Source organism: Taudactylus pleione, unplaced genomic scaffold (assembly GCF_031769625.1).
Source record: "Taudactylus pleione unplaced genomic scaffold, aTauple2 ptg000040l, whole genome shotgun sequence".
Classification (NCBI taxonomy): Eukaryota; Metazoa; Chordata; class Amphibia; order Anura; family Myobatrachidae; genus Taudactylus; species Taudactylus pleione.
Window position 1 is genome coordinate 21566528 of NW_028284442.1, and position 24856 is coordinate 21591383.

General features: G+C 42.4%; 1 protein-coding gene across 1 annotated transcript in view; it reads right to left on the minus strand.

Moving 5' to 3' along the window:
• ORAI2 (ORAI calcium release-activated calcium modulator 2) overlaps window positions 1-24313 on the minus strand; it is a 35874-nt gene extending 11561 nt beyond the window's left edge. The window contains exons 1-2 of the mRNA XM_088454685.1: window positions 24148-24313; window positions 3158-3396 (exon numbers count right to left, since the gene is read on the minus strand). Of these exons, the coding sequence (XP_088310811.1) occupies window positions 3158-3382 (225 nt within the window). The 5' untranslated portion in view covers window positions 3383-3396; window positions 24148-24313. The remainder of the gene's footprint in view (window positions 1-3157; window positions 3397-24147) is intronic.
• Window positions 24314-24856: the final 543 nt, after the last annotated feature.

Here is a 24856-nt window from a genome sequence, read left to right on the forward strand (position 1 = left end):
CCATCTCTAATTTGAAGATAACCCCACCCAGTTCATCTTCATTTTCCATGTACCATTATCTATATAATAAGCGAGCGTGTTTGTCTGTATTTTTTTCCTTTATGGTAGTTTGACTAGGATTAGGTTTTTGCCTAGGTTTGAACTTCGCCATGGCCACACACTGACATACAATTGCTAAAAATGGGTACACTCCTAAATTACACAGGTTCCGGGGCTGGCTCCAGTGGAAATTGGCAGTCTACCAAAAACGTGTGAAAGCTACAAAAGTATCCTTTTAACCTCAATCTGAGCAAACTTGATGATTCATGCAAGTCCACATTAAATCCACAGCTTCTGTGTTTGAATGCAAGGGCGTAAATAAACAATCGTGTTATGCCACACAGATCCCATTCAGGTTATGCCACACAAAGCCCATTCAGGTTATGCCACACAGTAGTACCCCTTATACACATTATGCCATGCAGTAGTAGTGCACACACATTAATGCCCCTTACACATTATATCACACAGTAATGCCCTTTAAGGATTATCCCACCCCAACACACCAAAAAAGCTGGGCGCTAATCAAAAACGATCTTGCTATATCACCATACAGCAGCACACATCAGTAGGTTGTGTATACCTACTAAAAAACAAACTTTCCCAAGAAAATCTGCAATAACCACAAAAAATAACTAAATGATGGTGCGCTAATAAAAATGGTTAAACACACTAAAATAGGATTGACAGGGCAGAATTTAAACCAGGACGCCAATTTTTGCTCAATATATTTTATATCAATAACGAGTGTCAAATGACAATATACATACATCAAACACACATAAAAAATATGTATAAAATATAGACCACAATTCTGATCCTCATATATCTATACTAGGACCTAATATTTAGTCCATAGTGCCACAATTCGATATTAGTATTATAAAACCATTTGACTCTCACCAGACTCGTAAATAAGGAAGTCCTTTTGATGGTCCCACGGACCAATTTTCTTCAGTTTAAATCAAAACGGGTTTGCTGTTACCAAGGCAACATATGTACTGAAAGTATCATTAAAGAGTGAAATGTACACTTGCCGTCTTTATTTGTTTACATTGTCCTCACCTATAACCCCATCCCATTGATCCTGAAAAGGACCCCACTGTTTGTTAACAGTGGCGTAACTATCGTGGATTCAAGGGGTGCGGCTGCTCTGGTGCCCGAGCTGCCTCTGTGGCCCGCTGCACCCAGTCACGCACACAAGGTGGGCCATTCCAGTTAGTGCCGTCAAGGGGGGTCCGGGTGTCAGCGGAGTTGATTTGGTGCCGGCCTACCAGCTGATTACAGCTGGCGCACTAGCAGGCAGTCATGAAGAGACAGCGCCGACAGTCGCAAGGCAATCAGAGCTTTTTCCTTTTTAAACCTACTTAATTGAATATAAAATGATTAACCTTGACGCCAATAAATTGCTGTTTTTATTTTTCTAAAACCCTCTATGGGATTTTGCTATGTGATTAATGACCATTAGAGACACCTGTTTAAGCAGGTGTAAAGATTTGTGCCAATTATCAATCAATTAAGTAGGTTTAAAAAGGAAAAATCTGGAGCCATAAGTATCCATACTCTTTGATAAAGCTTCCATAGGCCGAAGCGAAACGCGTCAGGATACCTACTATTGTGTTGGTACTGCTTGCCAGACATCATCGTGCTTTGATTGGAAGCTTTGGAAACTTTGCTGCATAGATACAATGAGCCGCATATATGCTAACTGAGACGGACTTCCAGGACTAGCAGCACACGGGCGATAAGAGAGAGGCGGTCACAGGCTGACTAAATTAGTGCCTCTATACATCACTGAAGCCGATCACTTGGAAATCCAACGGAGGTAAATCTCCAGTAGTCGGAGTGTGCAAGCGGCTAAAGAGAGGCGGTCACAGGCTGATGTTATTGGAGCCTTTGTGCACCTTCAAACCGGAGCTTCCTAACTATGCATGCGGGCTGATCGGAAATGTATACATCAAAAGTTCTATATTATAAAGGACTATCATTGCGAATATCCCGTTTTGATTTAAACTGAAGAAAATTGGTCCGTGGGACCATCAAAAGGACTTCCTTATTTACGAGTCTGGTGAGAGTCAAATGGTTTTATAATACTAATATCGAATTGTGGCACTATGGACTAAATATTAGGTCCTAGTATAGATATATGAGGATCCGAATTGTGGTCTATATTTTATACATATTTTTTATGTGTGTTTGATGTATGTATATTGTCATTTGATACTCGTTATTGATATAAAATATATTGAGCAAAAATTGGCGTCCTGGTTTAAATTCTGCCCCATCAATCCTATTTTAGTGTGTTTAACCATTTTTATTAGCCCACCATCATTTAGTTACCTTTAAGGATTATACCACATAGTAGTAGTGCCCCATATAGCACATTATTCCACACAATAGTAGTGTCCCTTACACATTATGCCCACCCCAGCCTCTTGCCTCCCCTTGTGTGCCTTCAGCAGCCAACAAGTGTGGATTTGGGACCAGGCCGTCATCTAATTACAGCTGGCGCACCGGCAGGCAGCAGCAGACATGGACAGACAGCACCGGCGCAACTTGAATCTGTCTCCAGTCGCGAGCCAATCGGAGCTTGCAGACTGGCAGTCAATTAGGAGCCTCCAATGATGATTGGCTGCCGGTCCGCAAGCTCTGATTGCCTTGCGACTGTCGGCGCTGTCTCTTCATGACTGCCTGCTAGTGCGCCAGCTGTAATCAGCTGGTAGGCCGGCACCAAATCAACTCCGCTGACACCCGGACCCCCCTTGACGGCACTAACTGGAATGGCCCACCTTGTGTGCGTGACTGGGTGCAGCGGGCCACAGAGGCAGCTCGGGCACCAGAGCAGCCGCACCCCTTGAATCCACGATAGTTACGCCACTGTTAACAAACAGTGGGGTCCTTTTCAGGATCAATGGGATGGGGTTATAGGTGAGGACAATGTAAACAAATAAAGACGGCAAGTGTACATTTCACTCTTTATGCAGCAAAGTGCATTTTTTAGCCACAAAGAACATTTCGTCATGTACTGTATGTGAATTATGACACACTTTGTAATATACAAATAGGAAATGTCACAATAAACAAAGAAATAAACTGGTTAAAGTCCTTTTATAATTACCATTGCGAATCCAGAAAGCAAAGCAGAGGTCCTGCTGGATGCTTTCAACTTGGCCCTGCTGAGATACAGCTTTCTCCAGGATAGGGCTTGGACAGAGTGATGGTTGGATGTGACCAGCTCCAGGTAGCTGCGCCTGACCCAGTCTCTGTAGTCCATGCCTTTGTTACCCCGCTCCGACGTTGCAGGGGTGGAGGGATCCACTGGGATATTTAGTTCACTACTCATAGTGGATTTCAGCTCTAGAGACAAACACAGTGTAAATATAGTGTATCAGTGACCAGAAATGGAGAATGACTATGCTATTTTTCTCATTTGCTTTCTCTCAACTCAAGTGAAATACCACATATATAAAATACTGCCCTGATTACATTTATTAGGACTTTAACCTGAAGAACTTACAAAATACATAGGAGGCATATTCTGCGGATTGCAGACACATAGCGACACATAAGCTAGAGGTGCACAGCTGTAAGAAAAACAGCCTGAAGATGCAGTGGACAATAGGGGGCCGATTCAATTAGGAGCGAGACGGCTCCACGCAAGAGTAAGTGCGGCCACATGCCGCACTTATGGCAGCTACGAACTGGCAGATATTTGTTTGCAGGCTCACAGGGGTGAGATTGGGGCGAAGAGATGTGCAGTTACTGGCGTTTCCACCCTGTTGCAACAGCAATTTATCCCTCTTGGTCCTAATTAAATTAACCCATTGGTGTGAGTAGGGGATAGACATTCAACTAGATACCAAAGAAAAGCCAAAGGAACAGCACAAAGTTGTGTGTAGTGGAAATGATGATAATAGATTATAGTAAACTGCCCTGAAGCACTATATAGGACACGGCTTATCATGCATATATCAGCACTGCAAATCTACCAAGTGGTGGAGGGATATGCCGGACACTGCTTTCCTTTATCACCCCTTAAGTTCACACATGGACCTAGTGAATCTCAGTGGGATCACACACATAACAGGGCTCACTAGAGGGGTATAGCATCATACACTTTACCTTACTAAAGGAATTCCCTAAAGGAACTACCTGCATACTTAAGGGAGCCCTCATTTCTTCATCCTACTGGATACCATAGCAGTCTCATGTCGCACACTGCAAAGGATGCTCCAACAGAACACATCCATTATACAGATGCGTCCTCTTGCATCTTTGCTGCTCACGCTGCAATCTTGCGCACGCATCGCACGATGCAATTAGCCGTGGCCGCTCGCGGTATTCCATGGGGGTGAGCTGCGTACGCACCATACAATCCTATGGAGTCGCGGGTGTAAATACAGCGAGCATAAACATTCGTGGATGCGGCAAAGAAGCAAGAGGTACTTGGTTCACTGCAAAGAGGACAACACCTATACCTGCTTGTACATGGTAGCACTGTGTCTACAATAAAACGTTTTATATCTGCTTTCAAGTTCTTTTTTTTCAGTACACGTACAACTACAACTTCAGAGCCATTCCCTTAAATCCCCGTCATCCCCCATTAGCGCTGTAACCACCACATTATCCCTAGTCTAGCAGTAAGGAGAAAATCTGCATGTGGAAACGGTAAATGGATAAATATAACAATGATATAATGATCTGTTTTTATTACTATTTGATTTCCCCTTTTATTTTGGTTGATTGTATTATATTATGTATACAATTTTTTTTAAATATACCTCTCAGCAGGTTATATTAAAATGTATTTTACTCTCACCCAGATATTATATCATTTTGTATTTATGCATTTATCAGTTCTTCTGGAGATTTTCTTTCTACTACACAAGTGCAGTTTACCATTATCATAATTTCCACTACACACAGCTTTGTGCTGTCCCTCTGTTTGGTATCTGTAATCCAGTAGGGGTGACAGGATACGGTCAGAATACCGACCGCGGGGATTCCGACAGTCAGAATGCCGGCACCAGACTCCCGACACCTGCCAGAATCCCGGCGCCCGGAATTCCAATTGCCAGCTTCCCGAAGGTAAGTAGCGGGGTTAGGGGGAGGGTTAGCGTTAGGAGTTGGCACTAAGGGGGGAGGGTTAGGTTTAGGCACATGGGGGCGAGGTTAGGTTTAGGCACTAGGGGGAGAGATTAGGTTTAGGCACTAGCAGGGGGAGGTTAGGGTAGGGAAAGGAGTTTACGATACTGACCAACAGGTGTCAGTATCCTAACCCTATCAGGATGCTGGCATCGGAATTCTGACCGCCGGGATCCCGAAGGTAAGTAGCGGGGTTAGGGGAAGGGTCAGCGTTAGGCACTAGCAGGGGGAGGTTAGGTTTAGCACTAGGGGGGAGGGGGTGGTTAGGTTTAGGCACTATAGTGGGGGGTTAGGTTTAGGCACCGGAGAGGGAGGGTTAGGGTAGGGAAAGGGGGGGAATTAGGATACCGACAAGGGTCGGTATCCTAAACCTGTCTGGATGCCGATGTCAGGATTATGACTACCGGGATCCCGTACCCAAACCGGGGTGACTATACCGTATAGCAGGAGTTCCCAACCATGGTCCCCAAGGCATACTAACAGACCAGGTTTTAAGGATAGCCATACTTGACCACAGGTGTCTTAATTAGTACCTCAGTTATTTTGATTTAACCACCTGTGTTCATGCATGGATATCATTAAAACCTGGACTGTTAGTGTGTCTTGAGAAGCAAGGTTGGGAAACACTGCTGTATAGGATAGCAGCTTTTTGTGTGCAGTTCAAACCTCCAGCTATTTCTTGCAAAAAATAAATAAATATATATATATATATATATATATATATATATATATAGATATATAAATTCCAGAGCACCAATAAGGGAGATTAAATTTAAGTTAAAAAAACCCCAAGAAGGGGGAAAGAAAAAGTTGTCTACAGTATGGCGCACAGAAATGTATATAGAAAATAAAAATCAATCTTTATTGGATATACATTAAAATGCCCCAACATGGGACATAGCCAGCGAAATAGAGGTTAAAAGTAGAAAAAATAATAATATAAAGAATGTGAAGATAACTGAAATACGTGAAAAATAAAAATTAAATAAATCCCTTGCTGTGTGACTGTATTATTATTCCTGAGTCATTATATGGGTGAAACTTCAGAGTCAAGATGTCACATATACATGCAGGTGTTGATTGTAAATAATTTTAATTGAACATTAGGTAAGTGAAAAAAATCTTTATGTCTTTGTCCTGATGTACAGGCAAATTGAGAAATCTCAATTATTATATTATGGAAGATTTTATTATTCACTTACTATCTCAACATAATATTTTATCCAATTAATGCATATTATTTAACATGTGTGCTTATTGTCACTATATAGTTATTCACTGTGAATCGCTCCACTGTTGATGTAATTATATATTGTGTCTATTAATTGGTTATAGACCTCATGAGAGCAATATTAATTGTAATAAGTAGAGATTTAATGAAATTAATTCACAATATTCTTGCAGAATAGTGACATCAAATTAACCACGATGTGGGTGAAATCCCACTGTAAGCTAAGCTCATCTCAAACATAGGTATATTCATAAGGTCTCTTACGCATTGTGAGTACCCTTCAGATCTATTACTAATATATGGTGAGCTAGCATACAAATCATACAGTGATTGTATCGTACTGTGATTGAATAAATTGCTGATATGGTAGCTGTGCTACAAATATTTCTTCACATGGATACAATCTTGACAGGTGTGGGTTTCAATTGACAACAGAGTTTCTACATAACCGCGTGACTCATATTAATATAGGATAACATGGTGTAAACTAATTATATCATCATACATTGGTATTATAACTTCTTTAGTTCACAACACATATGGTACACACAGCGGGCGTGCCAACGCGCGTTTCGCTGTGAGTCAGCTTTGTCAAGGCAAAAAAAAATTACATTTAAGCAAAGAGTCAATATTTGTAGTGTTGACCCTTTTTTTTCAAGACCTTTGCAATTCGCCCTGGCATGCTGTCAATCAACTTCTGGGCCACATACTGATTGATGGCCGCCCATTCTTGCCTAGTCAATGCTTGGAGTTTGTCAGAATTTGTGGGCTTTTGTTTGTCCACCCGCCGCTTGAGAATTGACCACAAATTCTCAATGGGATTAGGTCTGGGGAGTTTCCTGGCCATGGACCCAAAATTTCGATGCTTAATTCCCTGAGCCTCTTCGTTATCACTTTTGCATTATGGCAAGGTCCTCCATCATGCTGGAAAAGGCATTGTACGTCACCAACCGGCTCTTGGATGGTTGGGAGAAGTTGCTCTTGGAGGATGCTCTGGTACCATTCTTTATTTATGGCTGTGTTCTTAGGCAAAATTGTGAGTGAGCCCATTCCCTTGGCTGGGAAGCAACCACACACATAAATGGTCTCGGGATGCTTTGCCGACGGAAATTCTGCCCCCCCCAACGGCGGCGACGCGCCTCCATTTCGGGTAATGGAGGCAGCTGCCACCCCCAAATGGCAGCAGACTGTTCATCACTGACAGTCTGCTGCCGATCTGCATACATTCACATCCGCATTACGGGTCAGGCGCCTGCGCAGATTCCCGACCATCAGTGCTGCACTGCTGAATCTGGCCCTTAGTCTATAAAGGTGCGCACAGAATCAGCCTAGTGTAACTGGCTAAGAAATGTGCTAAGTAATTCTAGCTACAGTACCTCCAACAACTTATTTTTAAAAATGTCACTTTGTAAGAACACTGAAGTTACTAATAAATAATCAATTCCATTCTGAAAGGAAAATATTAAAACCTAACTTCTTACAGTAAGTACTGTAACTTGTGGATAAAGCTGAGAAGGGTTGCCAACTTGCCACCAAAGATTCTTAGATCATGTATAGGAAACCTCCAAATTGTCAATGCATTTCAGTATGTTGAGGTCAACTTAAGAGTATTATTTATTGTGGGGCTGATTCTAAGTGCAATGGATCTATTTGTACGGACGCAAATGGCGAGTTTAGGCATATAGCGCAAGTGTAGAAGTGAGTTTACGCATTTTTGTGCTTCTCTGTCCTATTTGGAGTCTGATTGATCTTGGCTGGATCTCAGTTTGCGCGGTACTGGCATTTCGGGTCGGGAACTGGTAGCGACAATGGAATTGCACTGAACTGTTGTCTTGTGGGAGTGTCAAGCCAGTTTCATGGGAGCGTAGCCAGAGGTCCGTGCTCTTCTCAGTCCTGCATACGGAGAAGAGCTGTTGGATATACCATTTATACAAGAGCGCCCTGTATTATTTTTGACACAATATGAAGAAGGGTAGCCTGTTTCATTAGGATCTCTTGCCCCTAACATGGGGTTGGTACAAGTGCCGATACTAATGATGACGGTTGCGTCTGTGGATGGAAAAACAGTGAGCGGAGCAGCTTCCCACGTGAAGCAGCTCGGAGCCCCACATTAGCCTTACGGACACTCGCATTAGCATAAAGAAGTAAAACAGGCTTCTGCAGCTTCATGCAGACACAGCCACATTGTATCCCACTACCACTCTGCTCTTACAGCATCGCCATTGACAATTACTCTATTCTGAGAAATTTCCATTGATGTCAGTGAGAAGTCTGCAATGAAAAAACATCTGTGACAAATGTTTAAAATACTAAAGTCTTTAACAGCATAGAGGAAGTCTCCAATTAAGCATGCCCCAGCATGCTTTGCCCCATCTGGCAAAGCATGCTGGGGCATGTAGTTTCACAACTCCTGAGGCACACACCTAGCCCTGGCCTGCATGAGAGATCAGCAAAAATGATACTGCAAATTACCATAAAACATGTATAAACTGGCAAATGTATTACATCCAAAAGGTGGGCTGTCTGCAAGCTGCAGCAATACAGAACTTGCACCAAAGTGTTTTTTAATGATTTAAAAAATTTAAGTTAGTGAAAAAAAGGTAACATGACAGATATAACTAGAGCTGCACATGGTTATTGTGTGGTTTACTTTGTTTGATCCATTTTATTCCACATAGAACGCACAAAGAACACAGAGTAAAATGGTACATTCTCTAGCTCTATAGTCCATATCCCCATCCCCTGTAGCACAGGAGTGATTAATGTTGGCTATGCACCTACCACCCCGATTCCCCGTTCTGTCAATTCGATCAGTCAATGATATTAATGATCGGTGATCCATCTGCCTAGCTGGGAAAAACAGCATTTTAAAAATCTTCGTCTCGCCGATGTTGATAATTTTTTAGTCGGAATCAGTGAAGAGAGGATTTCCAACATGTTGGTTTTCACTGATTCCCAGACTCCGGCAGAATGGGGAATTGGCGCAATCCATCACAGATGTATGAACCCCACATATTGGATTTTCCTGATTCCCCGCCTCGACAAAACGGGATATTGGGGCGATACATTGCAGATGTATGGGCCCCTCAAGTTAAAGAAAAATATTGCATGCAGCATCTTCAGAGGTATATTTTTATTCTTTTGAGAATAGAGAATAATGTTTCCTACTCACTTCAATGTATCAGCACAGAGCAGTTTGGGTGGCTATAAATGTTAGAGTTTTTATAGCTGGCCTGTGTGATAACACCCTAAAGGCTCATTCATATTTATGTGTTTGGTATTGTATTTTCTAAATATCCATATGAACCAGTAGTACCCTGTTCAATTCCAAGAATGGAAAATATACAAAAACAAATTAAAAATACCTCATGTTCTAATGGAAAAAGGACAATACAAAACAAGTTACTGGGAACATACAATTCAACACACTCTATATTGCATATTAGCACAATAAAAACAAACATCTGATGAAAACTGTGTGGGACTAAGGCTGGGTACACGCTGGAGCGATGGGCATTCATTCTGACAACGACTTTAATGAACAACGGAATGATGACCATTATGTCATTCATTAACAATGCACATGTTGCTAGCAATATCGGGAATGTAGTGAACATACCGGTGGACGGATATCGAGGTAAGTCTGGGAGTCTTAGCACTTAGCCGCGGGGGGGGGGGGGGTGTTAGGTTTATGGACTCCCGGGAGGACTTAAGAGTTAGGCACCCCCCGAGGAGGGTTAGGGTTAGACTAGGGGGAGTGGGGGTTAGGGTTAGGCGCCACTGGGGAGGGGGGGGAGTTTAGGGTTAGGTTTAGGGTGCGGGAAGGGTTAGATTTAGGCCCTACAGGACTTAGGGTGAGGCACCACACCGGGGGGTTTAAGGCTAGGCACCACTAAAGGAGGGTTAGGGTAACGGGTGGGGGGGGAGAGGGGAGGGTTAGGGTACTTACCAGCTTAGTCGGGATCTTGTGCTGACGGGCTTCTGGAGTCGGGATTTTAAACCGCCGGTATTTCATACCCATTCCCAATATCGCTATATCGCGGTATAAATTGAGCGATGTAGGCGATTTGTCGTTCCAAAGTGGCAACTCGGTCTGACATCGCTCCAGTGTGTACCCAGCTTACACCTTAAAAATATGCTGATCACTGGAAAAGTGCCACATGATGCAGTGGAAACAGTAATATGCTGTTTTTGATCTCTAACAAGCATTAATATTAAGTGGCAGAATCCACACTATTGGGTGCATTCATTATAACTGGCACAACAAGAAAAGTTATGGAATTCTTGGCAAGCAATAACATTCTAAATGCGATTTTAGCACATTAGTGCTCTCGCAAACGTCAGACCCATGGAGCCTGACACTTACCTTCCTAATGGACTGCATAAAGTAAGCATATTGCCTGTCACACAGATGCACACATGCTCTATGAATGCTGTAAGAACAGTGCTCACGTCACTAGAAAATGTGTATTGTAGCAAAGTATGTAATTATAGCTGAAAATAAACAACAAAACACCATTATGTTGGTCTGACAGCCAATTCTGGATGTGATCGCTGGACTGATTTAGAGTTCCCTAGGGTGTCAGAGGGAGGGTGAGTATATCAGGGACTGGCAATGTCCATAAATAAATAAGGCAGAGGTGACTATCTCAGAAAGTGAGGGCATGGGAATCCCATGTTATCCCAGGGAGGAAGGGTTGTTTTCTGAAGAAATAAAGAAGGTTTAGTTCTCCTTTAAAAAAAATTGTTGCTCTGTGAAATATTTAACTAGTAGTACGGTACGTGTGTGTCCTACCTTTATTTTGCCAATGTCAATGACATTCTATGCAAAGAAACATGAACAGATACATTCCGATAACATTCATGTAGCTTAGAGAGAGGCAATTACTTCCTACTGTATCACTGAAACTTTGATGAGAGGAATAAAAGTGTAATTACAACAGGTCCTTTAGGTCTTTAACAGGAAACTAAGCAATCCCTACTTTGATAGTTTAAAAACACCATTGTCAGCTTGGACTGGACAATTAGACATGGCTGGTTACCCGACAATGAAAATATCAATTTGAGCCAGCATATTGGAAAGAATGCAATACTTATTTTACCTTATGATTAGTTATTTAAAGGTTAGTTCTACTAAATGGAAAATAAATCCCCCCCCATCTAGTGAGAGCACCACATGCTCACACTAATGTGCCTGTCTGTTTTAGCAATACATTACTCTATAGTGAAATATGCATAGCTGGGAAAGCACAGTTAGTCAACGAAAAACAGGTGAAATATATTTACTTAAAATGCTGATGTGTAAAAATATGAACATTTTCACTTCTGAAAACAACACTATACAGGGAACAAGTGATTTTTATTGGAAGTTGTTCCCTTTGACAGACAACAAGCTCCGGTGAAACGCGTGTATGTCTACTTAGGGTAGCCCGCTGTGCAAATGGTCTGTGGCACAACATTTGTTATTCTCTCCCAGGCGAAGGTAGAGGTAGACTAAACTTACCTCTTCACTGGTATTCTCATCAGGTACAGATAACCACTGGGACTCCTGCACTGAACTGTCCTGACACTAGCTACCTATGTATCTTTGTTCCTACCTGCAGGTACAGAATATCACTCACATCCTATTCACTGCACTGATGCTCACAGCGGGCAGCTCACCCCTAATACAACATAGGTACTCCTATTATTTCTAATTGGACATAACATGCTTATTGTGAATTTTTGCTTACATTTGAAAGACTAGTTGTATGTGATAATATATCTGCTGCTTCATATAGGGTTATCCAGAATATCATATATATCTGTATCTGGACTGTGGTGTTGTGCTCAAGTTTAAACTGAGTGGTCACTCTTCTAATCTCACTCTAATCTCCAACCTCTACGTTGCCACACTCCACTCTTCCTGATATACCTCTGTTCAAAATTATTTTCTTTTACATTTGTGTGGCCACATGACCACTCTCTCCACGCCATTAGTGCTTTATCATGAGGTCTTTTAACTTTATGGGGCGGATTCAACTAGAGGTGAAAAGTCCCAGCCGGCTAAATGCATTTGCCGGTGCAAAAAAAATTTCGCCTCATTCGCCTGTTTGGACGTGAAGTTTTCGCGTACTTTCACAATGGGCGGCCCCCTCTTTTTGCCCTATTCGATTACAAAACAGCTGAAAACGGAGATGTGTGAATGCAGCGAATGGCTAAACTAGCGAAAAGGACAGTTTATTTTGGGGAAGCAGTACCCCATAAAAAGCCTAACTGACCCTGGAAATCAATATAGAAGTGTCCTAATAGCCCTAATGAAAGTGTCTGGAGTTCAGAAATTGTGTCAAATGGCTGTTTTATGCATATTTGCATAAGTGGGGGAAAATGTTAAAAAGCTATTTCTTTTGGGAAAAATAAATGCTGTAGTTAATTTGGGGGTTCATTTAAATGGGCGCTAGTATATTTTTGTGACTATAAAGTGCATTAATTAAAAATTGATTGCTGCAGCCACCTGCAATCCTAAAAACACCTGTACCAACCTTACAACCCAGAATACTAGACCCATCTTTGGGCAGTTTCGCCCATTCCTCTTTGCAGCACCTCTCAAGCTCCATCAGGTTGGATGGGAAGCGTCGGTGCACAGCCATATTCAGATCTCTCCAGAGATGTTCAATCGGATTCAAGTCTGGGCTCTGGCTGGGCCACTCAAGGACATTCACAGAGTTGTCCTGAAGCTACTCATTTGATATCTTGGCTGTGTGCTTAGGGTCGTTATCCTCCTGAAAGATGAACCATCACCCCAGTCTGAGGTCAAGAGCACTCTGGAGCAGGTTTTCATCCAGGATGTCTCTGTACATTGCTGCATTCATATTTCCCTCTATCCTGACTAGTCTCCCAGTTCCTGCCGCTGAAAAACATCCCCACAGCATGATGCGGCTACCACCATGCTTCACTGTAGAGATGGTATTGCCCTGGTGATGAGTGGTGCCTGGTTTCCTCCAAACATAACGCCTGGCATTGATGCCAAAGAGTTCAATCTTTGTCTCATTAGACCAGAGAATTTTGTTTCTCATGGTCTGAGAGTCCTTCAGGTGCATTTTGGCAAACTCCAGGAGGGCTGCCATGTGCGTTTTACTAAGGAGTGGCTTCTGTCTGGCCACTCTATCCTACAGGCTTGATTGGTGGATTGCTGTAGAGATGGTTGTCCTTCTGGAAGGTTCTCCTCTCTCCACAGAGGAATGCTTTAGCTCTGACATAGTGATCATCGGGTTCTTGGTCACCTCCCTGACTAGGGCCCTTCTCCCACAGTGGCTCAGTTTAAACGGCTGGCCAACTCTAGGAAGAGTCCTGGTGGTTCCGAACTTCTTCCATTTACGTATGATGGAGGCCACTGTGCTCATTGGGACCTTCAAAGCAGCAGATATTTTTCTGTACCCTTCCCCAGATTTGTGCCTCGAGACAATCCTGTCTCGGAGGTCTACAGACTATTCCTTGGACTTCATGCTTGGTTTGTGTTCTGACATGCACTGTCAAGTGTGGGACCTTATACAGACAGGTGGATGCCTTTCAAAATCATGTCCAAACAACTGAATTTACCACAGGTAGACTCCAATTATGCTGTAGGAACATCTCAAGGATGATCAGTGGAAACAGGATGCACCTGAGCTCAATTTTGAGCTTCATGGCAAAGGCTGTGAATACTTATGTATATGTGATTTATTCGTTTTTTTTTTTTACTAAATTTGCCAAAATCTCATAAAAACTTTTTACACGTCGTCATTATGGGGTATTGTGTGTAGAATTTTGAGGACAAAAATGAATTTATTCCATTTTGGAATAAGGCTGTAACATAACAAAATGTGGAAAAAGTGAAGCTCTGTGAATTATTTCCGGATGCACTGTAGTGTAATAATGTCACTGTATGATTATGAGAAGATTATGGTGGTCTATGAAGATCTTTTCCCGGCTTAGTATGGTCCCAACTCCCGTAATGTGAATGAGGATAAGTCTTGTGTGGAGTTTCTTACGTGTATGCTTACTTGTAAGGGCAATGTATGGGCACGTAAAGGTATCTTTATCTTCAGAAACCTCAATCTGTGGTCCTTAGCGGAATGTGGGGACTTTCAAGTTGTGATAGGACAAGATACAAGAAAAGACCGCAGTGCTAAAAACAGAGCTTGCATCAGGAAGTGAAAGGACACTCATCTTGAAAAAGGCACCACAGCGCACTGAAACGCGTTGAAGAGTGTTGCTTCACCTATTGTATGCAGTATCCCATCCATTCTATATGCTACCCATTTGCCCTTATTGACCCGGGTCCTTCTTCTGCAGGGCAATAGGAATCTGCATAATATTACCACCTGATGGAATGGGCTTACTGCTGCATTTTTTATATGTTTTTATTTATAATAAATAGCTGTTTTTTATGGTACTGGATGACTGTCTTTTCTTTTACCTTGTCCAATCACAACTTGAAAGTCCCCACATTCTGTTAAGGACCACAGGTCGAGGTTTCTGAAGATAAAGCTACCTTTATGTGCTCATTCATCACCCTTACAAGTAAGCATACATGTAAGTAACTCCACACGAGACTTATCCTCATTCACATCTGGGTGATTCTTACGGAGTTGGGACCATACTAAGCCGGGAGAAGATCTTCATAGACCACCATATTCTCCTCATAATCACATCCCCGGGTGGCTACATCATACAGTAACATTATTACACTATATTGTGTTTTCCATTGATTATTTATACCGGAGGACGTTGGACGATTCCTTCGATGGACTTATTGTTGACTTGTTAGCGAAAAGGACAGCATAATTATGGGAAATCAGTCTGTACCCCAAAAAACGCCAAACTCACCCTGGTAATCAATAAAGAAGTGTATTAATAGCTCTCCTAAAAGTATTTTGGGTTCCTAAACTGAGTCAAAGGACTGTTATATGCACTTTTGCATTAGTGTGGAAAAAGTATATTATTTTGTGACAAATAATTGTTGTAGTAAAATTTGGGGTACATTAAAATGGGTATTAGTATATTTTTGTGTAAAAAAAGTGCAAATGAAAATACTTAAAAAAAAAGAAAAACCTGCTGCACCCTGCAATGCCAAAAACACCTGTCCCATCCATACAGCCCCACAAAATACCTGACCCACTACTTTAGACATATTTTCCATCACTTTTTACATTTTCGCCCCAAAATTGACTTTACATTTTAGGGGGTATTTCAATATTTTTAAGCACAAAATAAAGATTTTGCACATCTTTCTTTACAAGCGAAAACATTCCGGAATTGAATAGGGCGATAAGCAGGAATGTGGCAAAAACATCGCATCGGCGAAGTTTTTTCACCGATCGCGGCTTTTCTCCTCTAATTGAATGGGGAACTAGATTTTAGATCTTAAGGTGGGTACACACCTGACAGATATCTCCAGATCGACTGATGATGGTTGTTCATATACACTGAACAACCATCGTCTGAGATCCCGTTGGCGGGTGGGTCACGTCGCGACCCAGCTCCTGTCGGCCTCTGCAGCAAGTGAATGGCTGATCGCCCGACTGCCCGTACATACAGCACGATGAACAGATATATATATGCTATCGGCTGTGCTGCAAAGTCGACATGATATGTCTGTTAACTAAGTCGTTCACAGACATAGTTTTTACACACTGGCCGTCGGGCACATGATATATCGGCTGTTCAATAGAAAGGCCGATATGTTGGCCAGTGTGTACAGCTTTGGGGCTCGTTTACATTTTGAATGGCGTGCCTCTCAGATGTAGCAGTACACATCATTTTATCGCCACGCTCATAATTGCTTTCACAATCTTCCTGAAATGTTTTTTCAAAAGTAGGCAAGTATGATATAAGTAAGGAAAGAAGTTAGAACTTAAATGTAAGTTTGCAATGGAAAAAAGTAGAAAAGTAAATATGTGCAAAGATAAATAATCCGGAAGGTAACAGAAAATAGTATAAACATCCTACACTTGTGGAAATTCCATTATAACATACTGTAGTTTATCTCTGGTTTAAATAACATACTTTGCTCAGTTAAAAAAAAAAATCCTCCCAAAATTTTGTTAGCTGAATGGGAGACTGATACGACCTTCTTATGATGCTTTGTTATGGTGTATGACTATAAATCCACTAGCAGGTAAACATAAAAATTTTAACTTTCATTTTTTAACACTAATTACAAAGGTGACTAAACATATAATCTTGTTCCGTGAGCAATTAGAGCCGTGTCTTTTACAAACCAAACCACTGTACTCACTTATTGAGGTCATTTACTATCCATATTATTTATGGAGCATAAGGGTCTATAATTGTACAATTGTGCATGGATTTTTTTTAAAACTCAAAATTAAATATCTACAGTCTTTTCATCTCAACTGCAACAGGTTTCACCTTGCACAAAACTTATCCTTAGGCCTCATACCATGGCATTAATGATGTGTTTTACTAGCAGACAGTAACAATCCTTCTAGTGTCTAGTGTGTACCGACCTCGTTAGCGACGGGACCCGGCATCGGCAAGTACGTACACAGTTGCCGATGCCGGGAGCGACAGCGGGGGCCATGCTGCATTCGACAGCATGGCCCCCCTGAATAATATCACCCGAAGTCGCTGATGATGCACAGAAGCACGCATCATCAATGACATAGCTGTACCATAACTGGACGATATGTGGTCCGTACCCGGCTTTAGGGGTCTATGTACTTATAATCGTAGTACTGCCGCAATTATTATCGGTCCAACTCGCAGGGGATATTTTAATTTTTAATGAAAACATCCCTGCTATTTACAAAGGGGAACTCGCAGGGACTGCGGTTGCGGTAACCGCTGTCCCCGCGAGTTACATCCCCGCCAAATTGTGGAAGTCTTTCACAATTTGAAACTGACACTGAGCATGTGCACAGCATTTGGAACCGGCCAGGGACTACGATAGGGAGATCGAAAGATCTCTCTCCTGCCCCTGGAGCCCCCATAGGCTCAAAGCAGTTTACAAACTACCGGGCTAAACTCCGAAAAGCTTCACTTTTTGGAGTTTAGTAATATGGGTTAGATTGTAGTCCCCATTGATAATAATGGGGACTGCAATCTGCAGTGCTAATTTCTGTGAAATCTCCTGCAGTGTGCGAGCAATACATAAAGTTATACAGAAACTGCAGTTTTTGCATAATTGTATGTATCAAAATGCTTGCTAGATAGGCCCCTTAGTGTGCAGGTTTTCACAGCGGATCTTGTTTTATCCGCATGCGTTTATCGCGGATGAACGTGGAAGTCTACAGTTAGCTCCAAGTGCTTGCAACAAATATAGGTGTTTGTCATACATCTTTACTATCATTAAATAACACTAATGCTACACCAGTGTATGTGGTCTTACAATCTGATCATTTGCTATTCAGAAAATGTTATGGGATATTAGGAGCACACAGTAAAAAAATAAAAATAAAAAAAATTGGTAAGTACAACAGACTGTTTTGTGCGATTTATAAACAGACTTTCCCTGACATGGTCATATTAACATATATCCAGGCCCATTTGGATTATAGTTTACAGTCTTCACCCTTATGGTGAGAGTCTTCAAATCTCTCACCATTAATACATGAAGAGAAGTATTACATCATACAATGGGTTCTGATCAGAAGATTAGTTGTACTGGGTCAGCTGCTCTATGCCAGCTCGCTTATAAATTCTGCTATTTTCATTCTGTTATCTCTAAATTGCTTTTTTTTTTTTTTTACTGAGACAATGGGCAAAATTTACTAAGCGGCAGTTTGACGGCGGTTTCTATTCTATTCTAAACCCCGGCAGACATATCTGCAGACATATCTGTCCATCGGCAGGTGTGTATGGGCGGTCGGCAGACCGCCCATACACACACAGCGGCAGCCGCGAGGAGGACACGCCCCCTGGTCCTGCGGGCAGGCACGATGATGGTTGTTCAGTGTGTACGAACAACCATAATCTGCAGACCACTCGATCTGCAGATATATCTGTATAGTGTGTACCCACCTTAAGATGCATACTCTCGTTGCTGCCGATGGCATTGTGTATGCATTGTGCGCATGCGTATGCATCGCAATGTGCATGCACATACATTAGCGAAAGTTCACAATGAATTTGCTCACAGCACATAGACAGCCCAGCAGAGTGAGTGACAGGGGAAGCCGTTTGCAGGTGGTAACAGGGGTTGGCTATTAAAAACGGGAGTGTGGAGGTACAAACGCAGCGTGCCTGAGCATCTAAACAGCGTTTTAGAGGTGTGCATAACTAAAAGACAGCGTCATAGTACACAACACCTGGCTTGTTTTTACACTAAAGTGCTCGCAGTGCTTGTGGCAGGGTATGGTCAACCTCAAGCGCTGTGATCACATCCGATGTTACCCGATGTAACAATGGTTGCATATACTTCCTGGACATGACGTGCACAAGTGGGCGTCTTAAATCAGGCTGGTGGGTGTCTGCATACACTATGTGATCGCTCTCTAAGAAATACTGGGCGTGCTAATGCATTGTTGTGCGGTAGCACTGCCTACGCAATTTGAATACACATCGTGCAAGCGATCGCATCTAGCGAGTGGTTCTGAATAAGGCCCTTTGTACAAACTTTGTGTTTAAATCCTGGCATCCAGGAGCTACTCAGCCCACTGGGTGCTGTTTTCAGATTATAAATAAAATAAGCTTTCCTGTAAAAAGCACCTATCGCTTATATATAGTGGAATCAAACATTTCATGCACTGCACTCATATTCATGAGACTCCAGACTATCAAGTCAGCAACTAGTGACATACAGTCGCTGAGGCAGTGTGCTAGTTCTGAGTGAAGTAACAAAAATGCTGTGGGACCGATTTACAAATATTTCATTTTGCAGAGCAAGATTTTACAAATAAAATAAAAGGGATGGTAAAGCCACATTTTTAGGGCCAATCCTGGATATATCCGCAATAATTTCTCATTCTATCATTTTAACAGTATGGATTTTACACCATACATTTATCCAATAGTAGGCATTCCTGATTTAACCTCACAATCATGATTACATTATGGCATAAATCAGTCAAATCAATTTTTATTTAAGTGGCGTTTTTAGGGTTTTCATGTGTTGCTTTTCCAGATTTTGCCACCAAACCAAGACCAGAGGACACTGCTATTTTGTGGGCTAAACAAAATGTGTACTGTATATATGGGACTGTGCATGGTAGGAAGGGTCACACTCTATGTACAGAGAATATTGGGTTATAAAGGACCAGATGTTGTCTCAAGTAAAAAAAAAAGTTCTATCACACTTTTAACACAATTTTTACAATGTAGGAAACAAAGTTCCTTTATAATGTAAAACAGGGGTAGGCAACCTGTGGAACGCCAGCTTCTGTGAAACTACACATCCCAGCATTCCAAGCCAAAGGTTTAGCGTACCCTAACAGCAAAACTGTGGCGGGGCATGCTGGGAGTTGTTGTTCCACTGCAGCTGGAGTGCCACAGGTTGCCTACACCTGATGTAAAAAATGGTATTAGAAAGTAACTTGTAACCCATCCACTTTTGTAGAGGACACAGCCCAGCAATAATTAGATAACAACCTGTAGACCACATACTCATAGCATGTATCCTATTTCATTGTGCACAGATTCTCAATGCAGCTTTTCACGTTGGAGCCCTCATTAGATTAAGCTTTTAACACATTAATCTCCAGAGTGGGTGTGGTATTAAAAAGTGACAGACAAAAGGTCGACAAAGCATAGGTCGACACCAAAAGATCGACAGGGACAAAAGGGCGACAGATACAAATTGCCGACATGGTAAAAGGTCAACACACATATGGTCTATGCATTTTTTTGTATTTTAAGCCTATAACTAACCTTCCCCTTAGTGCCTAACCCTAACCCCCCCCACCCCACCCCCTTGTCTCTAACCCTAACCTTCTTCCAAGTGCCTAAACCTAACTGTAGCCCCCACCCCACCCCCTGGTCTCTAACCCTAACCTTCTTCCAAGTGCCTAAACCTAACTGTAGCCTAACTCTAACCCTCCCCCAAGTGCCTAACCCTAACCGTCCCTTCCGGCAGCCTAACCCTAACCTCCCCCCCCCCCCCCCCCGAAATTCCTAGCCCTAACCTTAAAAATGTTGACAAAAAAAAAAAAACATTTCGATCTTTTTTGTGTCCACCATTGGTGTGTCACTTGAACCTGTTGACCTTTTGTGCCTGTCGACCTATTGCCTGTCGTCTATTTTCTTGTTGACCTATACATTGGCGAAATTTTGTCTGTTGACCCTTCATCTGGATACCCTCCAGAGTACACAGATAGAGGGAATACTGTATGTGTGGAGGGTACACAGATAAAGGGAATACTGTATGTGTGGAGGGTACACAGATAAAGGGAATACTGTATGTGTGGAGGGTACACAGATAAAGGGAATACTGTATGTGTGGAGGGTACACAGATGAAGGGAATACTGTATGTGTGGAGGGTACACAGATAAAGGGAATACTGTATGTGTGGAGGGTACACAGATAAAGGGAATACTGTATGTGTGGAGGGTACACAGATCAAGGGAATACTGTATGTGTGCAGGGTACACAGATCAAGGGAATACTGTATGTGTGGGGAATACACAGATCAAGGGAATACTGTATGTGTGGAGGGTACACAGATAAAGGGAATACTGTATGTGTGGAGGGTACACAAATAAAGGGAATGCTGTATGTGTGGAGGGTACACAGATAAAGGGAATGCTGTATGTGTGGAGGGTACACAGATAAAGGGAATACTGTATGTGTGGAGGGTACACAGATAAAGGGAATACTGTATGTGTGGAGGGTACACAGATAAAGGGAATACTGTATGTGTGGAGGGTACACAGATAAAGGGAATACTGTATGTGTGGAGGGTACACAGATAAAGGGAATACTGTATGTGTGGAGGGTACACAGATAAAGGGAATACTGTATGTGTGGAAGGTACACAGATAAAGGGAATACTTTATGTGTGGAGGGTACATAGATAAAGGGAATACTGTATGTGTGGAGGGTACACAGATAAAGGGAATACTGTATGTGTGGAGGGTACATAGATAAAGGGAATACTGTATGTGTGGAGGGTACATAGATAAAAGGGAATACTGTATGTGTGGAGGGTACACAGATAAAGGGAATACTGTATGTGTGGAGGGTACATAGATAAAGGGAATACTGTATGTGTGGAGGGTACATAGATAAAGGGAATACTGTATGTGTGGAGGGTACACAGATAAAGGGAATACTGTATGTGTGGAGGGTACACAGATAAAGAGAATACTGTATGTGTGGAGGGTACACAGATAAAGGGAATACTGTATGTGTGGAGGGTACACAGATAAAGGGAATACTGTATGTGTGGAGGGTACACAGATAAAGGGAATACTGTATGTGTGGAGGGTACACAGATAAAGGGAATACTGTATGTGTGGAGGGTACACAGATAAAGGGAATGCTGTATGTGTGGCAACTTCAGAATACAATTATAGAAGTTATTGTGGCAGTGGCAGTGTGTTAGTCTCACACTTGTGAAAATATAAAAGCAGGATGTTTGTACTAGCAATGAGCAGGCAGCATGAAAGTGACTGATTATTAACAGGGTTTCTATGTAGGCCCTACAGCATTGCAATCACAGTACCCCTTCTCCTTGGCAAGCAGACCAAAGTACTCACCAGCTAATAAAAGAAAAGTTCATCGTTTTAAAGAAGTGTCCCCCACACAACACTAAAAGGCTAGGGAACTCATTAAAAATAACAACATTATTATTATAATTTTAAAAATGAAGACAATAAAAATACAAGGGTAATTCATATACGACTATAATGACTGATTTTTTTTTTAATTTTTAATGTGTTCATTAAAGTTACTGTCCTGTATTAGAAGAGTGTGCTGCTCGTCAGAGGAAGTGAGCTATCTACTTGTGTCATTTGTGAGGACAGAGTTAAATGGAGGCAGCAGGAAGCCACAGATACAGGGCTTTGATAGTGAGGGTTCTCCAACACATGCAGAGGAGTGATGTGAGGTTCAGATGATGGAAGTTTTTGGTGGCAAAGATACCTCGTTATGAATCAAAATTCATGCATTTATGGCCTGTTCGTCTTGACATCCGTGCTTATTTATTCTAAAGCATGTAATCAACTTATACCCCTTTTACACCGACTGAAATATCCCGGGTTGATACACGTGAACGCGCATAACCCCGGGATTATAGTCGGTGTAAACGAATCAACCCTGGTCCAGTGACCCGGGGATCCGACCCTGCTTGATTGCAGGGTTGAGCACGAGTTGTTCCCGCGTCACCCTGCAATGTAAACGGCGCGGCGCGGCTCACGATGGCCCGGGTCGCGCCGTATGCCACCTGATTGGTCGGCTTCAGTGGCGCTTGGAGATGACATCATCTACAAGCGGCCACTGCAAGCAGCGCCTGCCCGAGCGGCACGAAGCAGCGCAGCCCACCTGCTCTCCCTGCCTCCGGACCGCTGCAGGATAAGGTAAGTAGGTCGCGGAGGGGGGGAGGGGAAAAAGCGCTGGTCACATTCGCCGGACAGTCGGGTCAGTGCTGACCCGGGTCAGGTGTGAATGGTGCCGACTCGGGCATAGCCCAGGTCGGCGCCGCAGTGTAAAAGGGGGTTGTCCCAAACCTGATCCAGGTTGGAAACGTGTTCCAAATCCCGGGTCAGACCCGGGGACTTTGGTGTAAAAGGGGTATTACTGTACCAGTCATGATACAGCCAAAGTATGACAACATTGCTTACAGTCATGCCATTTCGTCTATTTAAATCACATAATAATTCTTCAGAAGTGAACGTTGCAGTATATTCACGATAATATTGATCATGTAATCGACACTGGTGGATGTCCGTCACTTTAACTAGTGTGCAATTATAAAAACTATTCAGCTATGAAACGGTTGATGAAGAAATTGATCAACTGTTCAAGTATTTATTCATTTAATCATATACAAACATACAGTGTATAAAATGTTACTGTGCCAGCAACATTTACTGTATTATGTTATCAGAAAACATGTAACAAGAATTGTATAGTGAGCAATGTATACTGTATAATATATTCTGTGGTATGGTTCTCGAACTTGGTTCTCAAGTCCATAGTTGTAAGCATATAGGTGGTTGAGCACAGATAGTATAATCAAAATAAATGAGGAATTTAGGGGCATATTTATCACAATCCATATTCTTAAAGCGAATGGAATAAATATTTTTCACGCAAATTAATATTTTCATGAGAATTTACTAACATTATCTTGCCAGGAGGAGGGCTCATGGCGAAGAGCTGGAAGCAGTGTAATGGCGGAACGCTGTCACAATGCTTCCTGGTTCGGGTAGCTGCGCAGACTGCGCTTCCGTGGCCATCACCCAGTGCATGTGTCACCGGGGGAAGGGGGGGGCGGCGATGTAAGAATTTGCTAATTAGTAGCCCATAGGCTACATTCAGGGGAATACTTAATTTTCGAGGAATATTTCACCATTATTATTTGCTTAATATGCCCCTAATGAAGTCATCATTAGGGTGCCTTGAAGACCAAGTTTGGGAACCACCTCTGCATATGAATACTAATATGTGTGTGCTGCTGAAATGTCACAGTACTATCACTGCATAATGTGTATTATTGTTTTTATTCATTCATATAATTATTATTAATTAAAGCCCTTGCCTTGAGAGCTCCCCCAATATCATACAAGGACCTGTTAACAATGAATTGACTTACCCAGACAGAGACAGGTACACGGGAGCACACAATCCCTTTCTTCTCCAGGTACACCTCAGCAGCAGCAGCATCAACCAGTGCAAGCCATGCCAGAGACCCAAGCCATGCCAGAGACACCAGCCATGCCAGAGACACCAGGTCACCTGACGCCCAGGAGACAGGCAGACAGAGCGCACACAGTCATATCTCCAGCTGTGCAGTGTCCGAGGGATGTGTGCTGTAACCCGCAAGATGATTGGCTGCTGTCGCCTCTTCCTCACAGCTGACTGTATCCTTTGCTCTGATTAGTCAGGGAGATGCTTCATGCTCAGTGTCTGTGTGTTCTTCTTCCCCCGCATCTAAACATGTCTGAGATCAAATAACACTGAAGTCTCTCTGGTATCTCACTCTGGTGTCTATAATTGTATGGTCTGTACCTGGGACTCCTGTCCATTGAACTGTGCACAATTAACCTGGTAAACAGGCTTGTCACTTTGCTCTGAGGGGATTATGCTTGTTGCCTCTCACGTTGAGTCCTATGTGGCTGCTGAAACAAGATACTGTTTACAGGCATGCAGCAGCCAACACACCGTGACAACATGAATAACTAATACAGTACGTTTATATAGCTTCAGGTGTTTTTTTAATTGCAGCAGTTTTGGAACAAAGAGCGTTTTATATTGTGTGGGCTGTACACCATATTTATAGGGTAGTGGATAGATCCCTTTCA